This window comes from Ambystoma mexicanum, chromosome 8, assembly GCF_040938575.1.
Source record: "Ambystoma mexicanum isolate Mex_15411 chromosome 8, UKY_AmexF1_1, whole genome shotgun sequence".
Lineage (NCBI taxonomy): Eukaryota > Metazoa > Chordata > Amphibia > Caudata > Ambystomatidae > Ambystoma > Ambystoma mexicanum.
The window spans coordinates 347763550-347786701 of record NC_090929.1 but is presented as its reverse complement, the minus strand read 5'-3'; the positions used below and the strand labels follow the sequence as shown (position 1 = coordinate 347786701).

At 47.5% G+C, this 23152-nt stretch overlaps 1 protein-coding gene across 3 annotated transcripts in view; it reads left to right on the top strand.

Annotated features, from left to right (window-relative positions):
- Positions 1-23152, top strand: part of PNPLA7 (patatin like phospholipase domain containing 7) — a 2986886-nt gene that overhangs the window by 818340 nt on the left and 2145394 nt on the right. For all 3 annotated transcript variants that reach the window (XM_069609797.1, XM_069609798.1, XM_069609799.1), the window contains one exon: positions 22478-22558. In XM_069609797.1, the coding sequence (XP_069465898.1) occupies positions 22478-22558 (81 nt within the window). The remainder of the gene's footprint in view (positions 1-22477; positions 22559-23152) is intronic.

Here is a 23152-nt window from a genome sequence, read left to right as displayed (position 1 = left end):
TTTTCTTACTTCTAGGCTCAATGGAAGTTGTGCAGGACCTGCTCCTTTGTTCACCAGTCCAAGATCACCTGACCATGGTGACTCCGGTTGAATGCCATCTTCTTCGATCCCTGGAAATCTCCTGAGTTTGCCTGCTCCACAGACGTCTTCTTCATTTCATTGTAAGGGTAATCATCTGGACAGTCCATGCACCCGTAACACAGGTACCATGACTGACCGAAACTAAATCCTGCATTCGAAAACTATCTGCACCTACTTCCTCTAGGCCTCCCTCAACCTGACCAAGCACAGATGTACGATATGGTTTAGACGTACTAGCAGGCATCATAGACCCTGATTATAGTGGCAACATAAAGGTTTTGGTTCAAAACAGTGGGAAAGAGGCATATCAAGTAAAGACAGGAGAAAGGATAGCCCAGGGGATTCTGGAGAGAGCACTTTTTCCTAAAACCAAGGAACTTACGAAATCTGACAAAACAGAGAGGAAGCAAAGGGTTTGAAAGGCAGACATAGGGCCTCATTACACGGACGGTGGTGGACCAAGGTGCTATTAGCGCCTTGGTCCATGCCGGTAAAATACTGGCACCGCCTTGGTGGAAAGGGGAATTACTGCCCTATTCCAAGGTTGGTGGGGCGGTAATCCCCCCTTCCCCCATTGCCCTTCCCCATTCCCATTTTTGCCCCATAGGGCATAATGGGAATGGGGAAGGTGCTAATTACGGCACCGCAAATTGCGGTACCGTAATTAGCTCCCTGGTCCCTTTGCGGGTTGGTTTTTAACACCTGCAAAAAGCAGGCGTTAAATTCTCCAACCCGCAAAGGGACCTCGTAGTAAGGCGGTAAGGGTTTACTGGTACCGGTAAAATAACGGTACCGGTAAACCCTTACCGCCTACCGTGTAATGAGGCCCATAGACTTCCCCTCTACATCTGAGGCAGTGCCACCAAAAGCCCTTGGAGAAGAACCCGACATTATCCCAGATTTAGCATTTGCACAAAGGAATGAATTCCTTGCCTGCAGAACCCTTCCTTCAGGTGTTGCCCGAAAAGGAGGGCAGAGAGAAAGGGGGTCAATTTTCTTTCCTGAAAACTGTGCTACTACCTAGAGGAGACATTGGTCCTGATGGTACTCATAGACACACAAATAATGGTACCCAAAAGTCATTAAAAAATAGTCTTGGAGATTGCACAGTCTCCAAGACTATTCTGACAGTCGGTCATTTAGGAACGGCTAAAACTGAATCACAAATATTGAGCTGTTTTTATTGATGTGGGATTTACACTGAAGTGAAACACTTTTTGCTTACCTGCACCTTGTGCCAAAAGACCAGTTTCCAGATACCACCTCCAGCACCATTACAACCATTGCCAATCCTTGATGTACCCTATTCACCTGCAGGTATGGACATAGTTGGGCCCATTGAACCATCCAAAATAGGGAACCGATAAATATTGGTAATAGTAGATTATGCAACTCGCTATCCTGAGGCATTCCATTTGCGCAATAATACGACCCATAACATTCTCAAATATTTGATCTCATATTTTTCACGAGTTGGGTTCCCAAAGGAGATCCTAACGGACCAGGAGACAACCTTAATGAGCAGATTCAAACACTGAGATTTCCATTTATCATCCACAGATGGACAGATTAGTGGAACGGTTTAATCAAACCGTAAAAACATTTTTAAAAGCTAGTGAAATCTGATGGCAATAACGATAACGATGTGTTATATATATATAGCACCTTAATCAAAAGCGCTTTACAGAGCACATATTTACATACAATATCACCCAACCGAAATTGGTACTCATTTATCGACCTCGGAAGGATGAGTTGGCCTTGCTGGGATTTGAATCTGCGACCTGCAGATGGCACTCAGATCGCAGCTGCGAGCGCTCAACCCGCTGAGCTATCTTACGGGCTTTACCGGCAATAACTGGGATATCATGAGACCTTTTCTTAGCAGGACTGCTATGTTTTGTGACAGTACCTGAATTTCTTTACAGAGCTGCTGTTAAGAAAGAGCGAACATGTGTTGGCATTTTGTGCAGCGAGCTAAAGTACAGAGCAAGAACAGTGACTGAGCTCTTCCCACCAACCTCCGACAGTGTGAGAAGATGGCATTTCTGTCATATACTTCAATCCCTTCTACTCGGTATTGCGCTTTTCAAAACTTCTTCTTCTCCCATGTCCGATTACTGAGTCCCACTGCCAAAAATCTAGCACGTTTCAAAGCTTCATTATGAATCTCCTGACTAATGTAGGATAGTCCAAACAGGTTTAGAGCTTTTGACAAGCCATTTGTCAGGCAAGCCTCACATGGAACTGCCAGGGCCCTAACCCTATTTGCCTTTCAGTGTCAACAGCCTGTTGGGAAATGCAGCTCAGTGGGTCAATAACCCTGCTGCAGAGATTATTGTGTAACCTGTTAGTTCAAATCCTGTTAATAGTTGAGTTACAGAGTCTGTATCAGAGATATGCAGGTAATATTCAATTGTAACACAGTTGGCTTAACCTTCGACTTATCAAAATGACTACTAAATGTTCAGTGATTCGGAACACACACATTTCATTCGGGATGCTCTACTTGTAATGGCTCATAACACACAACTCATCAGGGCTGCTATACCTGTGATTGCTCAGAACAAAGCACTTCAGGGCTGCTCTGTCTGTAATGGCTCATAACACACAAATCAGGGATGCTATACATGTGCTGTTTCAGAACAGACGCAACTCATTTGGTCTGCTATACTTGTAATGGCTCAGAAGAAGCATATCCCATGAGGTCTGCTATATGTGTAATGGCTCAGAAAACACACCTCATCAGGGCTGCTATACCGGTGATGGCTCAGAAGTAGAACATGCACATCCCAAAAGGACCCCTATACCTGTAATGGCTCAGAACAGACATCTCATTTGGGCTGCTATACTTCTAATGGCTCAGAAGAAGCACATCCCATGAGGACTGCTATACCTGTAATGGCTCAGAACACACACATCCCACCTGGGCTGCTATGCCTGTGATGGCTCAGAACACACAACTCTACTCTTCAGGGCTGCTATACTTGGCTCAGATTACACACGTCATTGAGGCTGCTATACCTGTAATGGCTCAAGACACACATCTCATATGGGATCTTGTACTTGTAATGGCATACAGGAGGTCATTACGACCCAGGCGTTAAGGGTTAACGCCGTCGTTAACCCTTAACGCCTGATTCCAATTTTAACGGCTGCTTTTAGCAGGCGTTAAAATCCATGGCGCTAAACCGCCTTGGTGCTAATTACGGCACCGTAATTTACGGTGCCGTAATTAGCGCCTTCCCCACTCCCATTATGCCCTATGGGACAAAAATGGGAATGGGGAAGGGTAAATGGGAAATGGGGATTTACCGCCCCACTCACCTTGGAATGGTGGTGGTAAATCCGCCATCCACCATGGTGTAACGCAGTTTACTTCATGGTGGTAAAGTTGGTGTACTTACCGCCTGGGTCGTAATGACCTCCACAGTGTTGGTAAAGCATCTGCATTCAAGCAAGTGCTGCATCTGGTCATACAAACCTCTAACTCTATAATTCCCAGCCTAATGGCCAAAAGAAAGTTTGCACACATCTAAAAAGGAGCACCCAATGGTAAAGCTGCACTAGATTTTTAAATAGAAAAGGCATTTTCAGCTTTTTGGATATTTATTGGTGCTATGTTAAAAGACAAACAGAAAAACAGGAGAGCAAGAGCAACTCTGCACCTAAGAAATACAGAAGAACAAAGGTGTGGCAGAGGGTAGGGGGGCACGGGGGGACAAGGGACAGTGAACATACTAGACAATCCAAAACCCGAATTCGAGCAACAGGATGAGAGCAATGAGCTACATGATAGGGCAACAAATAAAAGTGAGAAGGGAAAGAGAGTTAATAATAGGACAAACACACAATAGGAGCCAATGATAGAAGCAGAGCAAAAGAGACATTTTGAGACAGTAAAATAAACACAGATCAACAGCAGGTGGGGAGGGATGGAAATAGAAAAGCAAGACGAGAGAAGGGCAGGCCAATAACAGAGACAGTGCAAGAAAGATAATCAAAGGGAGTAGCAACCACAACCGAGAAAATGAAAAAACATATAGCCAGAGTAATGACATGAGAGATGAAGAGGAGTTATATCTACCGATACAGCGAGATATAGGAGGGGAAAAGTAACACTAGAATACATAGATGGGAGATCCAGAGTGACAGAGAAACAGACTGCAAAATGTGGCATCGCAACACTTGGGTGAGAGGCAGTGCGTCAGAAAGTGAGAGACCGGGGAAGCAAAGTAGCAAAGGGTAGGAGAAATGGAGCAAAAACATGTAGTGGCTGTCAAGCAGGTAGTGCCAGGCAGCAACAGTAGGCCCGAGAGGGAGAGAAGTGATGCTGGTAGAGTGAGGGGCTTGATTTATGAATCACCCGATGTAACCAGCTTGCATCTGTAGTAACTCTTAACAGAGTTTGTGCCCAAGTATTATGAAGATGGAGCTGGGTATTATGAAGATGGAGCTGGGTAGTATGCATCTACAAGGTTCTTGTTTGGGGAAACATTTTTCCCCAGGTGGAATAAATTGTTTAGAACCACTTTGAAATACAGCTGTTTTGTCACTTATGTTTTCGAAAAAGGTTTGGATTTTACGCACTAATTGGATAGTTGTCAGACACATTTTACTCTCTTACGAAGGAGGCAAATCATTTTTACTCTCTTGAAATTTAATTTTTACTCTCCAACTCTAAAAAATTGGGAGTAAAATACTCTCACTCCAAAATCCTATCTGGAGCACTGTCTACACCGCTCATGTTGTTTCTGCTGGGCACTCTTCATTGCTAAATGCATCTTCTTGGCCCCAGCATGAATTAGTGTGCTTTGTCTACGGAACCAGGAAGAGTATGGTTGGGATGTAGTGTGAACATGCCGCTTTCTTCTTCAAACATCATCACACGTCTGAGCCCACGAACGTCCCCGCTGCTGCGGGATCTGGTTATGGAAGGGCCTGCTCCCCATCTCCAGCATCGTTGACAGTAAACCTACCGGCTAGTGAGGGGCCTTCTGCGAGAAATTCCTGACCCCCCTCCAAGCACAAGTCCTCCTCCAAGGACAAGTCTTCAAAGGAGAGACCTGCCGGAGGCCCATCTGCGGCCCCCTTGTTTTCGGTTCCACAGACCCTGTTGACGACACCCTAGTCTACCAGGGCCACAGCCTCGTCGGCAACCACTTCATCGTTGACTACGACTCCATCGAAGACTACCACTTTAGCAACCTCCTTGTCGATGACCCAGTCGAAGTCTTCTACCACCAGAAGTTCAGCGGCGACTGGTGTGTCCACAGTCATGATGACGACAACGTCAAGAGTGTCTTTGCCTCCACGACCTCCATCGGCTGTACTGACCATGACTTAGTCAGTGGCTGCAACGATTTTACAATTTCCAAACATTGCCTCCTTCCCGAATGACTCGGATAGGTTGAAGGAATTGCTGCCTCTGTCGGATTTTTAGCCGAGACCCAATGTGTCTGCTGGTTCTAGTGGGGACCCAAGGAAATCTCCCCACATCTACAGTAGCTCGGAGGATGAGCATCTGCCTGAGGGTTTTTACTCAAAGCACGAGTGGAGCCAAGGGAGGATGTCCCAGGAAGATTCTCCATGACAGGATCCATACCTGCCTTTTGTTCCTCCAAGTTGTTTCAGTCCTAATCTATTCCTGGTTGCACTGTTTGCACCCAGGCCAGCACCCAGGGACATGTCGCTGCACATTCTCACCACCATGCACACTTTAACGGCTGAGATTCAGCAGAGGCTGCCTAATGTGCCGGCCTGCAGTTTTTGCAAGAGCCCCCCATGCCAAATCCTCCCAGGCCACAGCATAATCCAAGCCCTCCCGGGCCAAAGCATCCGCAAACGCCGCCCCATTGGGTCTTAACACAAGTGGAGGGAGAACCACCATGTGCAGACATGGACATGGATACTAGCACAGCTCTCAGACGAGTTTGATGATTATGTTGTTGGGCGACGTCTGGGAGGAAGGATTGGCCCTTATGAAGATGTCAAGTACTACACCCTCCAAGAGAGACCGCAGGGAGGAGAAGTACAGGGTGCCGGACTAAGCTCCCAGGTGCCTGAGGTTGCAGCCCTCTCCGGGCTTGGTGGTGTCGGCCGCCAAAAGGAAGTGCTCCTTCATCCTCTTCCATGATGCTCCTGGACCAGGAGGGCAAGAAGCTGGATGCGTTTGGCAAAAGCATAATTTATGCTGCAGCTTCCAATGTCAAGGCTGCCAATGCTCTCACAACTTTGGTACAAGCTTAGGCCATTATTGGATTTCCGGCCGGATGACAAGAAGACCGAAGCCCTGGCCCTATTCCAGGAGGGCGATGTAGCCCCTGATCACGCCATCACAGTGGCGCTGGACATAGCGGACTCAGGTTTCTGCCAGATGGGTAATGGTGTGGCCCTTCGATGCCAGGGCTGGCTGAAGGCCACATACCTCCGGTCAGACTTCCATTCCAAGGTAGTGGACATGCATTTTGATGGGGACATCTTTTTTGGGAAGGCCGTGGATGAGACGTTCCAGGACGTTCCAGGCTATCAAGACTGATACAGAGATGGCATGCTCTCTATGTACCATGCAGCTGAGGAGGGCCGTCCTTTCATTCCTCGAGAGGGACGGTGCCCAGGTCCTCAAGGGGTACTCTCCCCCCTATCGTCAGCCTTCCTGCTCCACCGCCCAGGAAGCCCACAGCGGCCGCTCCGAGGCCTATGGCAGCGGCTGCCAGCGTCGTTGTCGCCCACAGTCCAGGACGCAGACACCTAAGCAGTCCTAAACCGGCCCTGGACCTGAGCCCCCTCTTTTGCACCCCAGTGGGAGGGCGGTTATCGAACTTTGTCAAACAGTGGAAAATCACCCCAGACAATGAGTGCTGGATGTTCTTTACAAGGGCACACCTTGGAATTCCAACACAGGTGCCCTCAAATTCCTCATGTGGCGCATCAAGAACTGCACATGGCACAACTGTTGCAGGAGGTTCAAGCCATGTTTAAGAAAGGGGCGATAGAAACTGTACTCCAGATACTTTCTGGTGCGGAAGAAGTCAGGAAGGTGGCAGCCAATCCTAGACTTAAGACGCCTCAACAAGTACTTAAAGTCCCAGAAGTTCAAGATGTACATGCTCAATCAGCTGGAGGAAGGGGATTTTCGGGCAACTGTACACCTGGAGGATGCATACTTTCACTTCCTCATTCACCGGAACATAGGAAATTCCTATGTTTTGTGGTTCAGGGCCAGCACTACAGTTCAGGTCTGTGCCCTTCCGCCTGAAATCAGCTCCAAGAGTGTTCACAAAGTGCTTGGCACCGGTGGTGGCGCATCTATGCCTCAAGGGCATCCACGTATACCCTTACCTGGACGACTGGCTCATCCGCTCCTGGTTGCATGCGCTGGTGGCCCAGCACACGTCAGAGACCATCCGCTTTCGGATGGCTCTCAGATTCTCCATCAATTATCCAAAGTCTTGCGTGGTGCCATCGCAGAACGCTCAGTTCCTGGGGGCCCGCCCCAACACAGTCGCATGCCTGGCGATTCCATCGGAGAAGAGGGTGAAGGCCATCCTGGGGATGGTTCAATGGCTGTCAGCTGTGTCCGTTGCAACAGTATGCTCAATGAAGTCGCTGTTGGGCATGATGTCCTCCTGCATCCATCTCGTTCTCTTTTAAAGGTTCTACACAAGCCCTCTCCAGGATTTTCTCGACGCAAGGTGTCTGCATGTCACGGAAGCTTGGGCAGACAAGATCACCCTCACCCAGCAGCTCAGACAAGCTCTACGATGGTGAGGGATGCGCCCCACACCTCATGCAGGGCGCCCCCTATCACACCCCAGTGTACAAGACCTTGGTCACCATGGATGCCTCCCTGGATGGTTGAGGGGCCAGCACAGGTCAGTCCTACGCCAGAGGCCTCTGGCTCCCGAAAGACAGAGACCTTCACATCATGGAGCTCCGGGCTGTTTTCTGGGCCTCAAATAGTGCTGATATTCACAGACAACAATACCACCGCCATGTTCTACATCAGGAAGCAGGGAGGGACGTGCTCTCCTGCACTCTTGCTGTAGGCCCAATTTCTGTGGCACTGGGAAGTTTTTCAGGACATGTTTCTCATCCCCTTTCACCTGGTGGGCACCAAAAACACCATTGCAAACTCGCTAAGCAGGGAGCGGTGGTCCTGCCATGAGTGAAAACTTCAGCAGGTGCAAGTATCCCTTCTCTTCCGCAAGTGGGGTCAACCCCGGATCGGCCTCTTCGTGGCAGCGACCAACTCCAAGTGCCAGCGTTTCGACAACAAATATCCTTAGCGGAGGAGGCTGGGGGATGTCTTCTCGTTCCTGTTGGACGGGCTCTCCCTGTACAACTTCCTACCAATTCCACTCCTGCTACGTGTATCTGCTACCATTGCAGGTTGATACTCATTGCTCCGGCGTGGCAACAGCAGATTTGGTACCCGGACCTGCTCCGTCTGTCAGTGGGTCCATCCATCTGGCTGCCTCCACTTCCCGATCTTCTCGCCAGAGAAAACGGAACAATACTGCACAGTGACCCAGCGTCCCTGAACCTCCCGGCCTGGCTCCTGCAGCCCTAGAGTTTGCCCATTATTCTCTGCCACTGGAATGCAAGAAGATTGTGACAAAAGCCAGAGCTTCCTCTATGCTGTCTTGTTACGGTCACAAATGGAAGTGATTTGTAGTGTAGTGCAGGACTCAGACGATTGTGTCTCTGCGAATCACAGCTCCGCAGCTCCCCTCCCGTACCGGCTTTCGCTGGCCAAGGCTTACCTGGCTCACGCCTCTATCAAGGTGCATCTAGCTGCCATATCCAGGTACACACAGGCACCTCGTAAGCCCTGCCTGTGTCGCACAGGCTCAAGGAGTTCCTCAAAGGCCTCTTCAGAACTTGTCCAGCAGTGATGGCTCCTGCCCCGGTTTAGGAGCGCAACATGGTTTTGACTAAACTCAAGGGGCCTCCGTTTGAGCCGGTGCATCAGGCCCCTCTGAAGTTTCTTTCGTGGAAGGCTGCTTTCCTAGTGGCCATCACCTAATCCAGGCGGGTCGGGGTGATCCGGGCCCTCTCCTGCAAGCAGCCGTACCTGACCTTCCACTTTACAAGGGTGGTGCTGTGGACATACCCCACCTTTATGCTAAGCATTTGCTGGACGTTGCTTGTGCCTTTTGATGCAGCACGCACAAAGGATTTGCAGAAGACCTCTGTTGTTTGTCAATTTTGGACCTGTGGGACACAGGAAGGCCCTGTCTAAGGCTTCCATTTCCAGGTGGCTCTCTGGCTATATCATGCACTGTCAGCATCTGGCCAAAAGACCTGTTCCTGGTCGGCCGAGAGCCCGTTCCACCCGAGCCTTCGCAGCAACAGCGGTATTTCTCTCTGGTGTTCCCCTGCTCAACATCTGCAGGACTACGACGTGGAAGTCTACCCACACCTTCACAAGATTCTACTGCGGCGACAGAGATTCCAGGGAGAAGTGCCGGGTTGGCCAAGCGGTGCTGCGCATTCTGTTTGCTTGAGGTGAGTCTGTTCCAGGGGTAAGTGTATTGCTTCTGTTGATCCTTGCCACCTCCCATAGTTGTATATATTGGGAAGGCATCATGAAGGAAGACATAGACAACAGATTCAAAGTTCAAAACAAAAAGTTTATTATATCAAATGTCAGGATGGTAGAAGGCCTAACTTGCAATATGCTAAGGTATGATTTCCCTACCTGAACGAAACTGAGGAAAGTCTGAGTCAATGAGTTCAACTTAAAAGTCTGTCTGTGTCCAAAACCTATCCTTGCCCTCACAACTAAAGCTAAATAACGTTTAGGGATCTCAATTATAAAAGCAATGGTTTTCAACACAAAGTCTGAGCTTCTCCCAGCTCTCAGCCTCCTTTTTAGCTCCCCTTCACCAAGTCCAATAAAGTTCCATAGAAATCTCAAGATTACCTTTCTCAAGTTCAAAGCAATACAGTTCCACACAATCCTCGGGTTTTCCTTCCCCAAGTTACAAGTAACACAGTTCAAAAGAAAAGGCTCTTGAGGTGTCCTGTCCTCAAGGCAGAATTTGCAGTTCAAGTCTCAGGGTTCCCTTCCCCAAAACTTAAACGTAGCAACCAATGTGTGTTTCAGTCTTTCAAAGTTCAACTTAACTCCAGGTCAACCTGACCCTCCTTATGGTTTACGTCACCAGCTCACTTACAGTGCTCTTTCTTGGTTTGTTTCACAATATCTTTGGCTTTCACAATACAGGGCTCACTGGTCTAGGCGCAGTTGTCGGACCGCACGGTCCACCCATCATAGGTTGCGCAACCAGGACTCCTAGGCTCTTCAGCCCGCACAGGTTCCACTGCATTTTCCCCTGTGTCCAGATTCCCATGCACGTAGTTCCTCTTTGTTGGCCTCTTGAATTTATGTGCAGTTTTATAGTCTTCTGGCTTCTCCTAGTTAGCCTTGTGCCTCTGCCATAAAATGCCGCTTGGAGGTAAAGGCCTGAGGACAAGGCCTTTGCCACTCTCTGCAGCTCTCCGCTGCTCAAGGCACCAGTATGCCGCTCCAAACAAGGTAAGGCCACTTGCCTCAGTGCCCGCAATTCTTACCCTTCCTTGAGGAAGGCCCATGTCGCTACCATGCGCACATCCCCTTGCAGCCTTAGGAAAACACGACTCCGGTCGCTCACCCGCCCCTCTACCTCTAACACCTACACCCCAAGGCCAGCAGACCGCAACATGATGGTAGGCCCCAGATGTCCGCCACCCTCACGCAGGCGCAACACCACCATGACCTACCTTGATGGCACTTCTGTGCTCCACATGCCTACTTACCTTATGGCACCGCTGCCCATTGAAGCCATTCCACCTCACTTCGACATCTTCATCACCTACCCTGTTCCCACGGCCGCTACAATCGAAATGCCCAATACCAACACTGACTCTGCACTACCATCTATGCCTATGCCCAGTGTCGCTTCCATGCAAAATGTTGATACTGGTGCCCCTATGATCAAAGTTGATTTTGCACTGCCTTCTATGCCCAGTGTTGCCTCCATGCCAAACGAAGTGATTGTTGCCCCTATGACCAAAGTTGATTTTGCACTGCCTGCTATGCCCAGTGTTGCTTCCATGAAAAATGAAGTGATTGTTGCCCCTATGACCAAAGTTGATTTTGCACTGCCTTCTATGCCCAGTGTTGCCTCCATGCCAAACGAAGTGATTGTTGCCCCTATGACCAAAGTTGATTTTGCACTGCCTGCTATGCCCAGTGTTGCTTCCATGCAAAATGAAGTGATTGTTGCCCCTATGACCAAAGTTGATTTTGCACTGCCTGCTATGCCCAGTGTTGCTTCCATGCAAAATATTGATACTGCTGCCCCTATGACCAAAGTTGATTTTGCACTGCCTTCTATGCCCAGTGTTGCCTCCATTCCAAATGAAGTGATTGTTGCCCCTATGACCAAAGTTGATTTTGCACTGCCATCTATGCCCAGTGTTGCCTCCATGCCAAATGATGTGATTGTTGCCCCTATGACCAATGCTAAATCCATACTACCCTCCATGCCTGAGCCACCCACCATGCCCACCAGGCCACCTACCTCTACACCTCCAATGGCTCACACGCTCAGCTGCACCCCTGCTCAACGCTCGCTCTGTACCTGCCCACGCCCTTGACATCAACAACCTGATTATTAAGGACAACCTTGACCTCCCAATTCTTACAGAAACCTGGCTCAACGAAAGCTCAGGCCCGGCACGATCTCTGGCTATTTGATCTGGGTACTCTATCTTTAGAAAAGACCACACCTCTCAAAGAGGTGGAGGCGTGGCCCTCATCACCAGGGAAACCCTTTTCATCAGAGAAGTGGCAGGGCAACCTGACCACAATAGTGACTACCTCATATTAAAAATGAATGTCTCCCCTAACTGCACCATAACCATGCACATTGTCTACAGACCTCCGTGACCCTGCACTGACTTCCATGACACCCTCATCCTCTCACTGTCCGACAACATCAAAAATACTTCCCAGGTAATACTCTTGGGCGATCTCAACCTAGGGCCAATGACCCCAAGGACTCCCATGCCAAATCCCTCAAGAATGCCCTATCCACCCTGGGCTTCGCGCAATCTATCTCTGACCCTACTCACCTCAAAGGGCGCACCCTCGACTGGATCAGTCACCATAACTGCTCCTTACTAATCACTGCCAACTCTCCCATCCCATGGTCTGACCACCATTACATCCAATTCAACCTTAACACCAAGAGAGGGCCCCTTTCACCTCCATCCCCGTGCCCAGCAACTTTCGCAAGGAGTTCACGCCAACTCATAGTTGAGAACATAGAACCTTACCTTCTCAACCCGGCCCTGCAGGCCCCATTCTCCAACAACCCAGAAACCTTATCCAACACGTTCAAAGATGTCATCACCCAAGCAGTTGACGCCATTGCGCCACTGACCCTAACAAACGCCAGGAAAGCCAAACACTCCAACTCATGGTTCGCCAAAGAACTCCTTGACCAACGCGCTCAGAAGAGGATTGCCCTTTCCGCATGGAAAGCCAACCCATCTGAAGCCACCAAAAATTTGTTCAAAGCCATTTCCAAATCCTACAAAACCAACATCACCCTAGCCAAAGCTGCCTCCTTCAACGCCAGGGTATATGACGCCAAATCTGGGTCTAAGGATATCTTCACCATCTTTAGGGAATTGGAAAAACCATCCTCTCCGCCTCCCTCTCTCATCAAAGATGATAATTGGTGCAATAGTATTCAATCTGCCATGCTAGACAAAGTAAACACTCTTCAAACTAAAATTCGTGGCCATCAAAAAGCCCTCTCCCGCCTCATAGCTAACCTGCACAGTAAACCCACCACGCCCACCAAGACCAATTCCTCTCCACTATTTGACTTGAAAGATATTACTGAGCTGGAGGTCATCGCCCTGCTCAAATCCATCAAACCTTCAAACTGTAAGGGAAATGCCTGCCCAGCTAGTCTCATGAAAGACTCGGCACATATCCTAGCTCCCTTCCTAACAGCATTTATCAACTCATCCTTCCAGTCGGGCCACGTTCCAAATGGACTTAAGGAGGCATGGGTACGCCCACTCCTCAAAAAATCCACCCTGGACCCAATGGTCCCGGGCAACTATAGGCCCATCACCACTGTACCTTTCTTGCTTAAAATGTTGGACAAAGCACCCTACCTGCAATTCCAAAAGTTCCTTGAAGTAAACCATCTCCTCGGCCTGCGGCAATCTGGCTTCCGCCCACGACATTGGTACCGAAACGGCTCTCCTGGACTTAAAGAACCAAATGGACGATCTAAGAGACGCAGGTAAACCTGCTCTCCTACTGCTCCTGGATCTATCCGCTGCCTTTGACCTGGTGGACCACAATACCTTGTGCCACCATCTAGCCACCGAAGCTAACTTCTCCCCCAAAGCCTGTGAATGGATCACCTCTTTACTCCAAGAAAGGGCCATGAAAGTCTTTTCTGACTCAGCATGTGCCACCCCTAGCCACATCACATGCAGTGTTCCACAGGGCTCGTGTATCGCGCCCACGCTCTACAACCTCTTCACGAGGCCTCTGTTCAGCATCCTTGACTCCCTGGGCATTTCGTATACCAACTATGCGGATGACACACAGGTACTCATCCCACTCACGGGTGATTACCTAGTGGATACCAAAACACTCACCACCATTTACTCCACTATCCAATCATGGATGGCAGATAACTGGCTCTGCCTCAACAGTAAAAAAAAACGAACTCCTCCTCATAGGGTCACCCTCCACCCTGAGTAACCTCGGTGAACAGTACGCTTCTTTCACTATTGACATTATTCCCATCAAGGTCTCCAATTACGTGAAGACACTCGGAGTCTACCTGGACTCCGATCTGTCCATGGATAGACAGGTCAATGCCATCGCCTCCTCCTCAGCCTACTATTCTAAAGTCCTCAACTCGGCCAGACCCTTCCTGTCACGCCAGAAATGCCTCACCATTGCCAGCGCAATAATTGGATCAAGATTAGACTACTGCAATGCCCTTCTCGTTGGGACCTCCAATAAAAACCTTGCCAAACTTCAACTAGTCCAAAATAACGCACTGAGGGCGGCCACAGGTACCGCGAGAAAAGATCACATCTCCGAAGTTAGAAGACAGGCCCACTGGCTCACGGTCAAAGACAGAATTGTCTTCAAAACACTCGCCCTCACCCACAAATGTCTCCACGAACTTGCTCCACCCTACCTGACCCAAAGAATCACCAAGCATACTGCCACAAGACCCTTAAGAAAGTGCTACTCCAACACGATTGTCACGCCTAAAATGCGCAAGGTGTGCGCCGGTGGCTCCAGTTTTGCCACCCAGGCCGCCACTCACTGGAACGCATTACCACCTCACGTAAGAATGATTGAGTCCCACCAAGCTTTCCGCAACGCCATTAAAACAAAGCTCTTTGTATGAAATGTACCTGACATCATTTTGTAACTGTATAACGCATTTCATGCATCTTATGTAACTATTCTTGTATCTGTGTAATCAAGAGACCTCTGGTCACCTGTCAAACCTCTGAATCAAAAGTCCAACAACTTCGTGTAACAGCGCCTCGATGCCCTTGGGCTGCAAGTGCGCTATGCAAATAAATAAATAAATAACGTATTACACACCTCTTGTCTGTCTTTGGCCTTGTCGCACTGTATCCATTCATAAGATTCACTTTGTGGTGGTCTTGTTCATACACCACTTTTTGTTGCACTCTTCCACACTTGCTCTTTTTCCCATAGGTTGCTTTTATGTGGGCATTTTCCCTCTTGACTTTAATTAGCTTTTTGCTTGCCCGTGAAGTGATATTTCAACTCAATATGCAAAGGTAGGTGTTGTTTCAACTTTTCATTCAGATCGGTATTCAATATAGCCTTTTTAAACCTTCATTCATACAGTGCTTTGTTATTCATGCATAGCCTGCCTGGAGTGCCCTGGCTTCTGAGTGGGTTTCCCTGACAGTAATCAATCTTTGGTGTCCTGCTCCGGCGACTCCTGCTGCCTCCTTACGCTACTCCGGCTGGCGCCCCGACCTCAACGAGCCCCGCTTGCACATCGGTTGGAATCCTGCATGCACCAGCAACTTCGTTGCCTCTGTGTGGACAGCGTCCTCTTTCTCTCCTGTTTGTTCACAGCCCGAGCTGCTCGATCTCGGTCACAGAGGGTCCCACACCTCGGGGATGTCGGCCGGCATCCTGGCTCCTCCGCATGTCCCACCACGAGCGCCTCCTCACGGAAAGGGTCCCATAGTCTCTCCTAGTCAGGCCTCCCTGTTGCTTTCCTTTCTGTCTCACCTCAATGGTCTCCATTTCTACATCTGCAACCACTTGACAGGTTGCAGGTGTGGATTTCCATTTGGGTTTGCCTGTCTGTCATTAAAGGGACATGCCTGACCTTGCAAGTATTCTGCAGGCATCTTCCTCGTCGCAGTACCAAAGTGGTGAAATGTAGTTTGAGTGTTCATTAGTCGCCTCTTCCTCGTCCCAGGACTTTCATATATTAAATGTGGGAAAATGTGGGGAGCTGTTTTATAGTAGCCTATGAAAGCCGTGGGAGGGGCAGGTTGGTCGTCAATAGGGAAAGGGGATTCCATGTCTCGCCTGTGATGACCTTTCCCTCGCCACCTGAGAAGAGCATCCAGGGGCGGTAGGAGTGAGAATACTCTGAGGTTTCTCACATACCCTTCCCCAATGCAGTTGGACCGAGGTGCTTCACAGGGAAACCGGAAGGGACAATCCACATTACGTTGCTCTCGACCCTTCTGGGTGGGTCTGGTGGTCCCCTGTGAAGCAATAGGGTTGACGGTCCAAGCAACTCGGCATGACCCTTTGGTTGGATTCTTCTCTCTGGTTAACCAGGTTTACCCCTAAGAAAACAGCCCATTGTTCCCTTTAGTTCTCCGTTCAGAATTGGGAAGTTCTAGTTTCTTTGGGCGGGAAAGTGCAGCACTAAGAGTTTTTAATTTAATTTGGGCCACCTGTGAAATCCATTGATCGAATTGAGGTAAATTAGTTCCCAGGAATAATTGGGTTGGTAAATTGGGAATTACAGCCACTACAATACCTAATTCCGTACCCAAGATGGTGATGGATATTTGTATACTTGTGGATAATTTTCCATATAGCTATTCACACAGCCTACTTACTTTTCACCCATTCTCCTCCATTTCGGCGGGAGTAGTTCTGCTCGTATGGCACACCTTTTTCCCCCACTATCTAGTTGGGCCCAAAGGGGTTTCCTATCTAAGATGACAGGGACTTGATTGGAGGTTTTATTTCCTGTGTACAAGAATGCGTCAGGTTGTTTCTTATCCTTACTTCCTTTGTTATCCGGGTGGTCTTCCTTTGGGTGACCTTCATAGTTCGTTTTTATCGTACTAGATTGAGTGTAAAGAATATGGGAATATAATAGTTCACTCCATTCTGTCTGAATGTGTTTATCCTCACTAGATGATGTCCTGATGGAATGGTAGGGGGATTGACTTGGTTGAAGGGGCAATATTTTATGGGTTGTTTATAGCATTTACAGGAGTAGCAGATTTGATTGTGGTTACGAGATGAGGTTATAACAGCAGGATGGTCTTCTCCCTTTTCCTCCTCTTGTGCTTCCATTAACTCCTCCTCTAAATTCTCTGGACAGAATTCCATAATACGGCCTCCATTTTCATAGAATAGACAGTGTTCTGAGCAGGAGGGATCTAGCTCATCTCTGCTGGAGATTGTTTGACTTTTATTCCTCTGCCTCCGTTTCCCTGATCTGATGGGTTTCCAGATCTTCTAGGGAAGTGGATAATTCTGATAAGAGTATCCTTCCCAAGGGAGACTCTCCTTTCCCCTTCTAAAAGACAGAATGCAAAATTCTGACTTCCCTCCTCGCCAGATGTCTTCTCCTGGTAACTTTCTCTCAAAGACTGATGAGCCAGAGGTTCCCATAGATTTTCATACCTCAGACCTCCCACCATTTGGCCCCACTTGATCTCAGTGGTGCTTGCAGAAAAATTTAAAAGAACAAACTTCAATTCATCTCCCCAGGAGAGTAGATGTAGTATCTTTAATCCTCTTTCTTTAGGGGGCAATACATAGATAGCCATGCCATTGGGAAAACTTAGTTCTAATCCTAAAGAGATGATTCTCTTGTCTCTCCCCGGCACACGACAATCTTGTGTACACAAAAAGATGAAAATCATTCCCCTCTATGGTCTTTCTTATGGGGAAGATAGCTTGCGAATTCAAAACCTGAAAGGTGACCCCTAAATGATAGTTTACATGGTCTGGAGGTTTGGTGTCTCCCAGCGCACCCTGATTTAGAAAATGTGACCCGTTGAAGGGGCTTGTATTGGTCTTTGCTCCTTGATATTTGAGTCTATTGGGTAAACAAGTTGGTGTTATGTGAGAGTTAGTTTTATGGCAGATTACACACGATTGAATACAATTTTTAATGTCAACATGGATTCCAGGCCAGTAGAACCTGTTCGCTATATTTGTCTGAGTTTTGGACAGTCCCAGATGTCCCCATGTCAGATGTGAATGAGCTATCTCCAGGACCACCTGCTTGTGACTTTCAGGGACCACCAACTGTGTTTTTACCAAGCCCTCTGAAGTGGTGTCTCCTCTATAAAGAAGTCCATGTTCCCCTCTTCCGCCAACCCTCTGGCTCCGACACCACTTGTAAAAATGCTTCAGCTAACAAGTGGTTGTTTCGTTGGCTAATGGCTAAGTCTGGAAGTGTCTTAGGCTCTTCCTTTTAAGATTTTCTGGGTTCATGGTTCGTAGGGCAATCTGATGTCTCATTAGCTTTTGAATGGGTCCTTTCTGTGATTTTGTATTAATACATTAACCTCACCTCTAAAGTCTGGGTCTCCTACTCCCACTAATACATCAGTTCCTAACCTCCATGCGAGCCCTGATTTGGGTTCTAGTCTGATGTACTTATTTGGGGGTGGAATTAGTATTAAGTCAGTAGGTCTCAATCTTCTTACACCTGGAGGAATTGTCTCATCCTTACTACTACTACATATGTCAAACCCAATAGAGCCCTTAGTAGCTACTATGGGGTCTGATGATCTGGCACTTCGTTTTTTTTCTCCAAATCTTAGGGTCCCCCAACTTGCATCGGTTGAGGCGCATCCCACTCTGACACCATTTATGAAGGCATCATGAAGCAAGACACAGACAACAGATTCAAAGTTCAAAACAAAATAGTTTATTAAATCAAATGTCAGGATTGTAGAAGGCCTAACTTGCACTATGCTAAGGTGTGTTTTCCCTACCTGAACGAAACTAAGGAAACTCTGATTCAATGAGTTCAACTTAAGTCTGTCTGTGTCCAAAACCTATCCATGCCCTCACAACTAAAGCTAAACAACGTGTAGGGATGTCAATCATAAACGAAATGGTGTTCAACACAAAGTCTGAGTTTCTCCCAGCTCTTAGCCTCCTTTTTAGCTCCCCTTCCCTAAGTTCAAGAAAGTTCCACAGAAGTCTCAAGATTACCTTTCTCAAGTTCAAAGCAATACAGTTCCGCACAATCCTCACGTTTCCCTTCCCCAAGTTACAAGTAACACAGTTCAAAAGAAAAGGCTCTTGAGGTGTTCTGTCCTCAAGACAGCATTTGCAGTTCATCAAGTCTCAGGGTTCCGTTCCCCAAGACATAAACGTAGCAACCAATGTTTGTTTCAGTCTTTCAAAGTTCAACTTAACTCCATGTCAACCTAACCCTCCTTATGGTTTACGTCACGAGTTCACTTAGAGTGCTCTTTCTTGGTTTGTTTCACAATATCTTTGGCTTTCACAATACAGAGCTCACTGATCTAGGCGCAGTTGTCAGACCACACGGTCCACCCATCATAAAACGCGCAAACTGGACTCCTAGGCTCTTCTGTCATGCGCCTCTCTGCGTGGCGCCTGTGGCCCAGAGCACGTCTAGGGGGCCATTGATCTCCCCGCCACGCATGGGCCTTAGCGGTTGTAGCAGTTTAGTGTTTCAACGTTATTTTGGACGTGCATTTAAGCCACGCCCACTGTTGCTCTCGTTGCATTGCAACCTTTGCGGTTGTTTTCTGCTGCCTTTGGTGCCCAACACTAGTGTGTTTCCATCGTTCCTCGCTGGGAACTTTCTCCTGTTCTCTTGGTTTCCCTTTCCACTGTGCCCCGGTTCCCTCGCCAGTTTGCCGCGCCCCTTTTTCTTCCCTGTCACACGCGTGGCGTCCTGGCTCTCTGCCGCAGTCCTTCCCCTCTTTCCATTCTCTTTCCCTGTTTCCTCTTGCTTAGGAGACCGGCCACTTATCCGCTTATCATCCTTAGCTCAGCTCTCCTTACTCCTCTGCCTGTGGTGTTCTATTCCCTACGTTCTGCCTTCTCATTCCCGTCTTGGAACGTGCCATTGGAGTTTTCGGATCTCTCGGCCATAAGGAGCCCATCTCCCTTCTGTGCCTCCGGCAAGTCATTGGCTGGCTGATATTCCTGCATCGCTCATCTACGACCTACTGTTTTTTTTTTGTGCCTGGATAGGCTTTTTTGCCCAAATGTCCCTTCTGGGAGCGAGAAACCAGGGAAGCTGAGTCTGACGCTTCCACTGTGGCTTCCTTTTGGAGGAAACACTCTCTGCAAAAAACAAAGAAGGATTATCGTGCTTGGAGACCGCAGTTACTCATCTGTTGGGGTTCAAGCTCTCCAGGTGAGGAGGAGCAGGAGGAGGAGAATTGGGGTTCTGGGAAAGACAAGTCACCGGAAACTGACATCTTCAGCCCACACAGGTTCTTCTGCATTTGGCCCTGTGTACAGGTTCCCATGCATTTAGTTCATCTTTGTCGGCCTCTTGACTCTATGTGCAGTTTTATAGTCTTCTGGCTTCTCCTAGTTAGCCTTGTGCCTCTGCATAACGTATTACATACTTCTTGTCAGTCTTTGGCCTTGTCGCACTGTATTCATTCATAAGATTCACTTTGAGGTAGACTTGTTCATACCCGACCTTCTGTTGCACTGTTTGACACTTTCTCTTTTTCCTATAGATTGCTTATATGTGGGCACTTTCCCTTTTGACTTTCATTCGCTATTTGCCCTGCCCGTAAAGTTTGTAGTTCAACTCAGCGTTCAACATGTTTAATTTCAGATTTTCAGTCAGTTCGATATTCAGTATGCATAGTTTAGCGTTGTTTCAACTTTTCATTCAGTTCGGTATTCAAGATGCATAGTTCAGCATTGTTTTAAACTTTAGTTCAGTTCGGTATTGAATCTAGCGTTGTTTTTAAACTTCCATTCTGTTTGCGTTTAAATATAGCGTTGTTTTTAAGCTTTCATATAATGCTTCAATATTCATGCGCAGCCCGCCTGGAGTGCCCTGGCTTTGGGGTGGCTTTCCCTGACACCCACCGCTCGCACACTGGTTGGAATCCTGAATGCGCCGGCAACTTTGTTGCTTCTGTGTGGACGTGGATGGTGTCCTCTTTCTCTCCGGCTTCTTTGCAGCACCAGCTACTCGATCTCCATCACAGAGGCTCCCACACCTCACGGATGTCGGCCGGCGTCCTGGCTCCTTCTTAGGTCCCACCATGGCTGCCTCCTCACGGAAAGGGTCCCCTCGTCTCCCCTACACAAGCCTCCCTGTTGCTCTCCTTTCTGTCTCACTGGTCTCCCTTTATACACCTGCAACCACTTGACAGGTTACAGGTGTGGATTACCAATTGGGTTTGCCTGTCTGTCATTAAAGGGACATGTCGGACCTTACAATTACTCTGCAGGCATCTTCCTTGTCCCAATCCCAATACCAAATTGGTGAAATGAAATTTGAATGTTCATCACTCTTAGTCGCCTTTTCCTCATCCCATGACTTTCAGATGTTAAATGTGGAGAAATTAGGGGATCTTTTTATTTATAGTAGCCTATAAAGGCCGGGGGAGGGGCAGATTGGTCGTCAATAGGGAAAGGGGGGATACCTGTGGGCCTCCCAATCCCCAAGGACCTTCCATCCAGGTGATCCTTCCTCGCTTCTCCACCCCCAGGGGCAGGATCCAAAAGTGATGGCATTTCCCTGGCCACCTGAGAAGAGGATCCAGGGGAGTAGGAAGAATACCCTCAGGTTTCTCACAATATATTCTGCTGGGTAATCGTATTCATGAGCATGTGAATCCATGCAAGACCCCATGCTGGAGAAGGAACAAGTCACATACCTGTAACTCTGTTTCTCCAGCATGGGTTCTGCATGGATTTACATGTGAACCCTCCCTCCTTCCCCTCTGTGACCCAAAGGATAATGATTGGTTATGGAGGAGACGAGCAGTTTTCAGTCTAACGCGAACTGCTTTCTTTTTACGGAGGATTTCCAGACTGACAACAGGGAATATTCATGAGCATGTGAATCCACGCAAGACCCATGCCAGAGAACAGGAGTTACGGGTAAGTAACCTGTTACTTCTATGTATACAATATTGTATTGAGCAGACCTTTACTGATCAGCTGTTTTAACTACCAAATTTGATTATATTTGTTTTGCCCACATTCAAATGATTTTAGGATTAGTGTGCCCTGGTGTGATTGAATGTGGTCATCCACAAGATACAAACCCATCCTGTGCCATTAACTCAGTGAGCCATTGTGCCAGTGTTTGATGTCCACATCTGTATGAATGGTGGAAACTCATGTGCATAAGATGGTATTACCCAAATTGACCTTTTGTACTAATTGACCTAAATATAGTGGTCCTAATTGACCTTCTGCACAATCGACCTTTATATTATTTTAGTTATTTCATATATGTATTTTGTTGGTTTTGGATTATAAATATAAGGGGATTGGGTGGGGGATTGCGGGGGTTTTGTATTGGGTGGGGGGTTGCAGGAGCTCCCCCCACCCCGCATATATGTCCTAATGGACCTTTTAAATCTGGTCAATTCTCCCGAGGTCAATTGTGAAAAGGTCAATTAGTATACATCCCATAGGATAGGGACGTTCAAATGGGAAGCCTTTGTGGAAGCCACCGCTGCAGACAAGATTTGGTTATTTCTGCTCAGGCATTAATCAATGTGGTCACTTCATGAAACAATTGAGCAATACTATAACCTATTTGAATGTATAGACTTTATTTTCCTCGCCACACGTTTTTGTGCACCAGACCTTATTTTTTATTTACACAACATACATAAATAAACCGCTTCTGTCCTAAGACGTTATCGGTAAAAGGTGTCAATTTGCCCGATTCATTCGCTACATTTATGCCATGTTCGACATTCTTTCATACTGAACTCCCAATAATGTGCATAGAGAACTCAGGGCAGTGAGACGTGTGCACAGACAATACTCTAAGCCTGAAACACCTATCTTTAATGCTTCATTTTTATTGTGCTCTATTTGTCTATCTTTGTGTTTCATTCACAGATCATCATGGTGAGGCTGCAGAGAGTGACTTTCTTGGCACTACATAATTACCTTGGACTGACCACCGAGCTCTTTAACTCTGTAAGTGTGTAAACATTGGTTTTATTGTATGATCTAAGATGTTCTAACAGCATGTTTAATTAAACAACGTTTAGTGTTCCAATGTCGGAACTTGAAATTACTGTGCTCTAAATCGCTTCTGTACTAATATTCCATAAAAGGTTGTAACATAGCACATCATTCTGACAGATAATTTTGCTTAAATATTTTATTATTAAGAAAGGATATCTAGAGACTTGTTATTGACCTTATACTAATTAATCTTTCCTAAAGATATTTAGGTAATTTATTTGAAATCATGTTAATCCAAGCATTAGTGTTCTCTTCCAGCTGAAGAATGCAGGAAGAGCGATGGAGTTTGCCTTTCCCAAATAATCCTAAACCCAATCCATGCCATCGTGTGATTCAAAGGGTTTATTAAACTATCTCCAGAAAGCAAGTAGTTGAAGCACTCGTCCTAGAATGAAGAGACTGCGCACTCCAGGGAGGAAACTGTGTTTTATTCATGCAATAAGTGCCCTCTCAAGGTGAGAAAGACACCAAGTGAAGGAGTGTCTTGGAGCAAAATGGAGAAGGAAGCACTAATTATCCAGCAAGATTTTTTTCTACTGATTC